This window comes from Arachis hypogaea, chromosome 11 (genome assembly GCF_003086295.3).
Source record: "Arachis hypogaea cultivar Tifrunner chromosome 11, arahy.Tifrunner.gnm2.J5K5, whole genome shotgun sequence".
NCBI lineage: Eukaryota > Viridiplantae > Streptophyta > Magnoliopsida > Fabales > Fabaceae > Arachis > Arachis hypogaea.
The window spans coordinates 116,488,633-116,498,486 of NC_092046.1; the positions used below are offsets into that span (position 1 = coordinate 116,488,633).

General features: G+C 33.5%; 1 protein-coding gene across 1 annotated transcript; it reads right to left on the reverse strand.

Moving 5' to 3' along the window:
* Nucleotides 1-2,938: 2,938 nt before the first annotated feature.
* LOC112722415 (uncharacterized) lies at nt 2,939-8,619 on the reverse strand. The gene is made up of 4 exons (XM_025773426.3): nt 8,372-8,619; nt 7,995-8,171; nt 5,511-6,884; nt 2,939-3,260 (listed from the first exon to the last, which is right to left on the reverse strand). Exons 1-4 carry the CDS (start codon nt 8,384-8,386, stop codon nt 3,225-3,227), a joined length of 1,602 nt encoding a protein of 533 aa, XP_025629211.1. The 5' UTR covers nt 8,387-8,619; the 3' UTR covers nt 2,939-3,224.
* Nucleotides 8,620-9,854: the final 1,235 nt, after the last annotated feature.

Sequence of the window (9,854 nt, forward strand, 5' to 3'; positions counted from 1 at the left end):
CTTCATTATGATTAAAACTAAGTTTTAGGGTCTTAAAGAGTAAGGATAGAGGTTTAGAAGTTTGAAAATTATGTTTAAATTCACAAAAATACCATGTTGCTGAAAATAGGATCACGTACGCATGCCTGATCTCGCATACGCAGGGGTGCATTTTACCCTGCTCACGTACGCGACCACTGTCCGCGTACGCGAGCCCCCCTGGACAGAAGCACATGGCCACGTCGCGTGTGTACTCGCGTACACGAGTCCTCCAAAATTATTAAAAAGCTGTTAAATTCTGCAGAATTCCCTTTTACATACCAAACTTTCTATCAGTATAAAGTTTTCGTTAAAAATCATTTTTGGTCCATTCTTCGAACGGCGTAAACTTCACGAACCAAATTTTCATTTAAGATAAGTTTGGAAAAGTTTAGGGGTCCGAAAGCCGAGTTATAGTCCGTCAAAGTTCGGTCAAAAATCAATTTTTTTTATCAAAATCTTCAAAAAACCCCTATTCTTTTCAATTCCTCATTTCAAACTCATAACTCATCATCAAAACAGCACTAAATGTAACAAGAAAATTATAATCTCACCCGATTTATTCATTCCTCAACATATCACCACCCAAACCACTCAACCATCCACAAATATATATATATATATATATATATATATATATATATATATATATATATATATATATATTCAACAAATCTCCACAACCTATCCTCATCATCACTTACTATCAATAGTATTTATCACATTCATTATTCATTTCAAAGCTCATCACTATAATTCAACATCATTCATCAATCATCAATCATCAATCATTCTCATCATCATTATTCACAATCATTAATAATCAATCATCATGCATTTTAACCACCCACTCAACAATTTCTAACAACAAGTCATTAAACCTCAACCTTCCATATCATACAACTTATCCTATAGTCATCTAGCCTATATTTTCACAAAACATTATATATTATCTACGAAAAACCAAAACCATACCTTGACTAATTCCTCTTTAAACTCAGAACACCAAAATCTTCTCCACCACAAGCTCCAATTCCTTAAAATCTCAATTCAATAAAGCTCAAACCCGCATCACTTACTCTACTTCACCAACTTGACTTCAACCAATTACCAATTTCAATCTAATATCACATATTATCACTATCATCAACAGAGTTCACTAAATTGAAAATTTACCAAGAAATAGGAGTTCCTTACCTTATCCACGGCTCAAATGAACAAGACCCAACAATTTCTGCTAGTTAATTCAATCCTAAAATATCAAAATCACAAAATCCTCAATTCCAAACCCCATATATATTCGAAACTAAGGAGAGGAGATATTGAGTGTGTACAGAGATTTTCTTACCACAATGTTTAATGAATTTTGTAGAGAATTCTTAAATAAACTCGTGACCGCTAACAGCTCATTAATCGGAATTCCGGATTAAAAGTTATATGAGATTGAATATCAAAGTGAATAATAACATATGTGGCGTTCTTTGTTCTTGCTTCCCAAATGTTTCCCAGCGTGAAACCCTTCTTTCCAAGGGAAGAGAGCTAAAGCTTAGCTAAGGTGGTAATTGGGCGAGCGTTGGGCCTAATACGGATTCGGTTTAATTGGTTTGGTTCGTTTGACTTAATTTGGGGTTAAAATTTTTAAAATTAGTGTCAAAATTCGTATTTTAATTATTTCTACCTCTTTAAATTATAAAATTTAATTTTTTATTTTTTTTAATTAATTATTAATTTATTGACTAATTATTTATTAATTTCGCAAATTTTATATTAGTTCCTAATGTTTAGATAGAATTTTAATTTTATTTTTAATATTTAGAATATTTTATTTTTATTTTAAATATTTTATTTTATTTTAATCTTTTAATCAAAATTAAATTTTTTTAAAAATATTTTTTTTATTATTCTATCATTATTATTCTCAAATCACAACAACTACCATCGTAATTATAACAATTTCAATTTTTGTTAATCTAGAAGAAAACTATAACAAAGAAAAGGATATTTTAAAAAAAAAATTGACTAATATACTAAAATAAGATGAAATAAGATATTTGGGATAAAAATATGATGTTTCAAACATTAGGAATGAAAATAGAACTTAACTCAAATATTAGAGACTAAAATAATACTTTATCTAAAATAAAAGTAGTTATTTATCGATAAACAAAAAAAATAAATAACTATTTTACATATCAAAAGATTAAGATTTTTGACAAAAAAAATACAAATTACAAAATGAACTAGTAAAGATATTTTTTTATCTGATAAGATGAACCAAACATATATAAGTAAATAAATTACTAAATATTTAGACTGTGTTTGTTTACGGATACGGGACACTAAGACAGAGATACTGAAATATAAAATCATATTTAACAGATGAGATATGAACAGAGATGTTATGTCTAAAGATACTGAATTAGTGTATTTTGTGTCTATAAAAAGAACATAAAATCATGTTTAACATAATGGTTAGAGATATTATATTTAAAGACACTGAATTAACAAAAAAGACACAAAAAACATAACTTATTTTTTATTTTTTCTTTAATTATTTTTATTAATTTTTTATAATTATATTTTTTATTATCATATTTTTTTCAAAATTTTTAAATAAAAAAAGAGAATAAATTGAATTTTATAATTGATTCTAATTTATTCTTTATTACCAAACAAATTAACAAAATATAAAAACACTCTTTTTTATATCTCTGTCTTTTGTGTCTTATTTTGTCCTGTTTTCAGCACAAAACGCAATCTTAGTTAAATTTGTCAAATAGAACATATCTTTAAAAAAAATTTGTTATTTATATTTTTGAGATTTATTTTATCAAAATCATCATCTTTCGAAGCTCAGATGGTTACTTAATAACGAAAAAACAATTATGAACAAGCAAACACCATCAGCGGGAATATAAAATTTTATAATCAGCAAAATTTCTATTGCGAAATGGCCCCCGTAAAAAAGGGCAGCAACAACATACATAAATGATAAATCTATGTTTTTTATATAATAATAATATAATCTAAGCTACGGATGATAACAACGTAGATATATTATAGTAATACATGTTATATAAAATTTTATAAACACATTCCACAGCTCTACCAAACGTAAAGCATCATCCTCATAGAAACAAAAGCGCATTGGACTGCTTTCTTTCAGCTCTTTCGCTTCATCATAGCATTAGACGGTTCCCTACCGGCTACTGCCACCATTTCTTCTCGGACAAAGATATGAGCTGCAAATGAAATTGAATGAACATGTTAGTTTCTTTTCTCTTTAGTTTCATATTACAAGAACATCTTTCTAATTGCTGAAATATATTAATGCCTGCCATTCCCTTTATTTATTTTCAATCCTTCCTTTAGCAGTTAGAATAAACTAGTTCAAAGTAAGGGAGAAGCATGCTTCTACAAAATACAGAATCCATCATAAGAAATACTTGCTGGGAAAAAAATATTAAGGGCAAGAAGTCAATGCATGCTTATGATCTAGCCTCGAGCAAAATGGTAAAAACCAGATGCTTTAAATTGAACCGGGAAAAAGAAAATGAAGTGCAAAAGTTGCAAAATTTGGTTTAGTTTAGGGAACACAATGCAATTCAAGTCAGCGCACTTAAAAGAATAGAGAAGGCAACGACACTTCAATTTAAAAAAAAAAAAGAACGATACCATATGACTAACAAAATTTATCATTATTGGCCAACTCTAATCTAAACACTAAAGACTAAATTCTGAATCCTAAACCCTAAATTCTAATAGTATAAAAATAAGATGTTGACCCAAAGTGTTGGGTAATATTGATAAAAAATGTTGGCCACCTAATAACATTTCTCATAAAAAAAATATGCTAGTATATGTACTGCATTTTAAAGTAAAAATATTGAAAACACACAAAAAGCAATGCCGAATTCATGGAAACAAGACATAGCATTTCTGTTGGTAAATCGATGCTTGCAATTTAAAGCAAACCTCACAAGAGGATGTTTTAAGATACACAAGAATAACCAATCAGTAGAACTCAGCTTGCATTCAACAAAGCACACATTTTACAGGAAATCAAACCCTGCTTATTCAGAAAATTTTGGTTATGGGAGGAAAAGATGACAAAAGGATATAATAAACAAGTTTTCTTTAGGTATTTTAAGGGTTAAACTTAATTTTATCTTTATTGTGGAGTCAAAATAAATATTGGGGGCAAACTATACCTATCGTTGTAATTTACACCAAATTACAAAACCTTTGTGGGTGCAAATGCCCCCAAAACACTTGAATGTGGAAACCGTCCCCCCGAAAAAAAAAAAAAAAAAAAAAACAAAGCTGCTGAGAAGTATCATATGGCATCGGTATTAGTCATTCTATGCAAAATTGATGTTTTAACTGTCTGATAATTGCATGGAAAGTATAAGTAGGGTGTATATGCAATATATTGCACAAACTAAGCATCATATTTAGAAACAATTACCTATACTAGGGTCAAAAACAGTTTGCATATCCGTAGAAGGCTTAATTTAACATAAAAGATGCGATAGAACATAAAAGATGCGATAGATTGCACAAAGTATCATAAATAGAAACAAATGTGATTAAGCAACACCTTGTCCTAAGAATGAACAACCCAATATCAAAGATCTGCATTTCCACTAAGGAAAATTTTTTGCTACAGCAAAAACCTGGAAATCAAGAAATGGTCTTTGGGTGAGATTTGCTTATAGAAAGACTCTATCATCATGTTTTTAAAAATATTCCATATGATGAAACAGTGATTCATGTTTACTTTTCATAGAAGACAGTTTGTCTTAGGGGAATACCCCTGAAAGATGACACGGGTGGCCAGTGAAAGCAAGAGTGGGAAGGTTTCTCGGAATAGTGGGGAATTCATCGGTGGGTTCAAATGGGACTTGAATGCGTTATGCTCATCGACTTATGAGTTCATTCTTTCTTCACCGAACAAAAGAAACATAACCGAGCTTCATAAATCTATTCTGTCTTAATGCTAAAATGAGAACCTTTTTTATGTTTGATGCAGCTAATAACTACAAAGACCGACAAGTCTTTTTCTCAACTTGGATTGATATATATATATATACTGAAGATTGTTTCAAACAATGAAATTCTTCAAATGTCAATTAATAGACTAACTAAAATAGTTATTCTAATCCTTTGGGAATATCCATATACCCACACAGACACACTTGAAATTATGTAAGTAAGAAATGCAAAAGCACAATAATGTTTTATTCACATGATAATAGTGAAGAAAAACAAGTTCAAAACCATGGTGACTAGTTTGCTACTGCATTTTTTTCACAGCAATATGTTATGGATTTAATTTCGATATACTGTAGCTTTTTAGTACAATCATCCAACCAAATGCAACTACGCAGTAAAGTTTGTTTGACATTTTACTAAAACTACCTCAAATGTAGAAGACAATTTATTTGAATGAGCATTGCCGAAAACGGAGAAATAAACAACAATTAACCAACCTGTCGAGCAACCTGTGCTAATCGCCTGCTATCCCGAGATGATTCAGTCATTGTGCAAGACTTCTGAGGCTCTGCATTACCATTTTGCTTCTCTACACACTTTTGTTTTAAACTGCCATTTTCAGGAGAGCAATCAACATCAGGGGTGCCAACAGACTCCTTCTTGCGTTTTCTCCGGAATGTGTACTTGAGAAACTTATCATTTGAAGATGGACAAGATACTTTTTCATCTAAATCAGAAACCTTCGCATCTAGCTTATCTGGTGATCCATTAGGGGCCTCACCATCTGCCCCACATGCTGGAACCTCCAAGCATTTTGTGGACAAACTCTCTTCTCTTGTCAAGTCTGATTTATCCAACAATTCCTTATCATCTTTAATTCTGTTCAGACCATTGCAAGCTTTAAGAAATACTTCTCCCTTTTCAGTATCATTATGAGATCCTGATTTCTCAACTGTGCCATTCGCATTTGTGGGCACTTTAGTGACAGGAGGAGATGTAAGATCCTTCCGAGATTCATTTTCATTCAAAATAGAAGGTTTCACCGTTGAGAGGTCATTTTTATCCAATACACATGGAGAACCATTGGCATGAAAAAGATCTGATGCTTTATTTGTTTCTTCAATCTTGTCAGAATACAAACCATATTGAAGACTCATCTTTCTACCATATAGAAGACTCGCATGTCTACCGTATCTTCTTTTCTTCCTATGCACAGGGATTTCAACAAGGCCAGCATTTTCTTCCACCACTTTAGATTCATCTGGCTTCGCTTGCTCTGAAATATTATCAGCTTTGGCATCAATTGCCACAGGCATCAGTTTAGCTTCTTCGTGCACTCTTACTGAAGTTTCAGCGGGCAGACTATCCAAATTTTCTGAAGCTGACATATTTCCATCAAAGAGGCTCCTTTCAAATGCCCGTACTCTCTGTGTGCACCCATTTCTGTAAAGCTCGTGCTCTTTCCTCCTAATGACTATGGATGCAAAATCGGGGTTATTAATGTAGCAGTTGTTTGTATGATCATGTGACCCACAGCATTTACCTCCAGCATTTATTCCATTTACAATTGGATTCCTAATATCAGAAACTGAGGCCGATTCGAACTGTAAATCAGGAGCAGAATTGACAGATGCATCATAAGGATTAAGTCTGTTCTCCTGTGGAAGACTCTCCTGAGCCTCATTTTCACCGTCTATGCTTTGTTCAACTGAGGGATGCATTTGGTGTTTGGTCACATTCTCCAGCTCATCCTGCACTTCTCTCAGCTCGGCCCTTAGGTCTCTGACTATTTCCTCGGCTTCTTGAAGCTGAGCTTCAAGCTCTTCAATCTTCTTCTGCTGAGTCTGTGATGTCAGCTCTGCTTCTTTAGCCTGTGAAATTGCCAATACAAACAATCCCTTAGAGGTGATTTAACTCAGATGACTAAACTGCTTGGATTCAGCTATACAAGTTACTGCCAACATGTTGTGCTATGAACATGTGATAACATAAGTATGCACTCCAATGCTAGTAAGCTGAAAGCAAATTGCATTTGACACGAGACAGCTGTATTTTAGCTCAAACTGGAAAGAAAATACAAGATACATTTCATTATGTGATGACTCTCCAACTCTTGAACAATCCTATAATGCACATTGCACAAACATAAAATAGTTCAGCTATTATAGAGCCTGCACTCATAATAAAGTCAGCTTCTTCCCGAGACCAAACCGGCATTAACTGATGCAAAATTAGATAACTGCAAAAATGCTAGTTTAACTCTCTCACATTGAATTATAAATATATCATATAGTTTCAAAAATGTATATTGTTTGCATCTGTTTAGTGACCACCACGAATGTGATCAAACAAAATATAGTCAATCCTTACCATTCTTAGTACCAGTTCGTTAGGCCTAATCCCGTATTCCAAATAAGTGAATGCAGTAAGTGTTAGTGTGATTAACCAATTATAACAAATAGAGACACGAACAGTGTGATGATTCTGCAAAGTGAAGGCTTCTTTGACCAATAATGTTTGAGATGCCAAACATTGATGAAATTCAATCAATGGAAGAACCGTTAAACTTAAATGACATGCCACCATCATTCAAGCATAACCATCACAAAGGCAACCCACATTTCAGGTGTTTGCAATGAATGCCAACAACACGACAATTTTCTTTGTCATTCAACTTCAGCCAAGCCTTTTTTTTCTCATGTCCCATGCATTCAAAGGGTGCATACTACCATTCAAATGTACCTCGAGAAGTCGACAAACACGGGTGCAAACAATTACTCAACAATCCAATCCAATCCAAGAACTAAACCATACAGAAACTTTCTTAATCGAGCTAGAAAGAACCAACGAAACAAAACCCACTCGCAAACACAATCCTCCAAATCAAGCGCGCACGCACACACACGCAAGCCAATCAAAACACACAGATAACAAGAAGCACAGAATCAAAAATCCAAAAATGAAATACCAATTGTTTAGACCTTAGAATCAAGCATTTGTTTGAGTCTGAGAAGCATCTGAAGCGCCTCTTCCTTAGTGGAAAGGAGCTCTTGCTGAAACCGCATGGCCTTCCTCTCCGACACCATGATTCGCGCCGCGGCCTCCTTCGCCGTGTTCAGTATTATATCGGCGTACGCCTTCTTCAACGCCGTCAATTTCTGATCACAACAACCACCAAAATTAAAAGAAAACCCAGCGAGAATCAACACCACTGAACCATTCCCCCAAAATAAACCCAACCAAAAAAGAGAGAAAAAGAATCCATTTCCATCCAACAAGGTGAAAAAGAAATTCAGTTAGAGAAAGTAACAATAAGAAAAGAATGAAATGCACGGTTGTTGGTGACGAAAGGGTTTACCTCCGAATCATCCATTGTGGTCTAAAGCATCCGAAAACGGATTGTTGTTGGGTTCGGTGGTTTAGTTAAGACTAAACTAGAAAGAGGGTATCGAATGAGGGGAATAGCCGAATAGGGGAAGTTTCTTTCTGTTTTTTTTTTTTTTAAATTAATCTTTTTCTTTCCTTCTTTCTTTCCCTCTTTCTTCGTATGTGAGTCAGTAGTAGGAGTAGTAACGAGTTGTGTTTGTGTAGTTTGTGTTGGTGTGTCTGTTAGGAAGTGAAAGGCCTTCATTATAATTACGAAATTGCCCTGCGCGTGATTTTATTTACCAGTTCATTACTTCATTCACCACGTCGCTATCACAAACCGTATCACCGGGCGTTGCTGGTCGCTCTCCCCGGTTGATGCTTGTTTTACACAATTAACCCGTGGAGTGTAGGGTCCACCAGCTCCATCTCAGATGCTTGACGTGGATCGACGCATCCTGAAAACGCTGACGTTTCGAGTTCCCTTTTACTCCGTGGAAATGAAAACCTGCCTATTTGTGTACAGCGGTGTCCAATTAGAGTGAAACTTAAAAAATAATAACTTCCATTTGATGTAAAATAACTAAATAAATAAATAAAGAAGAAGTAATAAATATAAAAGTATAAAAATATTATTATTAATAGTTATTAACATTATTATATTACTATAAAGATAATATATTAATAATATATTAGTAGTTTATAAAGAAAGAAAGTAAAAAAATGCTTTGTATAAGAAGAAAGAAGAGAGAAAATATTTGCTTTATTGTTTGTGTGTGTCAAAAGTATCTGATGATGCTTGGTATTTATACATGTGAAGTGATGCTACTTTCAACCTTTATTTATTGTTTTTTGTATTGTAAATAGATTCATTCAATCTTGAGAATGAAATCCACCGTGGTCATTTATCTTTATCACAACACTCCTCCTTGGATGACCATTTAGGATTATTGCCTCGTTAAAACCTTACTAAAGAAAAATCCAGTGGAAAAAAACTTTAGTGAAGGAAAAAGAGTACAATATCCTTTGTGATGGGGACTGCCTCATTAAAAACCTTGTCAAGAAAAACTCAATGGAAAAAAAACCTGACTAAGGAAAAAATAGTACAGTCTCCCCCTCTTGTCAACATCATTTAATGTCTCGAAATCGGCGCATCCCGATCTCATGTACCAATCTTTCAAAGGAAGATTTTGGGAGTGACTTTGTGAATAAATCTGCCAGATTGTCACTTGAGCGGATCTGTTGGACATCAATTGTCCCTTGATTTTGAAGATCATAAGTGAAGAAAAATTTGGGAGAAATATGTTTTGTTCTATCACTTTTAATGTATCCGCTTTTAAGCTGAGCAATGCATGCTGTATTATCTTCAAACAGGACAGTTGGAGCTATCTTATGATCAATCAGTCTACATGATGACAGAATATATTGGATCAGACTTCTGAGCCAAAAACATTCGCGACTAGCCTCATGAATCG

What these genes read in the sequence shown, in the direction of transcription:
- LOC112722415 (XM_025773426.3), bottom strand. An exon ending in AACAAATGCTTGATTCTAAG is followed by an intron (nt 6,885 to 7,994) that starts GTCTAAACAATT and finishes GCAATTTCACAG; the next exon opens with GCTAAAGAAGCAGAGCTGAC. An exon ending in TAGCACAGGTTGCTCGACAG is followed by an intron (nt 3,261 to 5,510) that starts GTTGGTTAATTG and finishes TTTCATTTGCAG; the next exon opens with CTCATATCTTTGTCCGAGAA.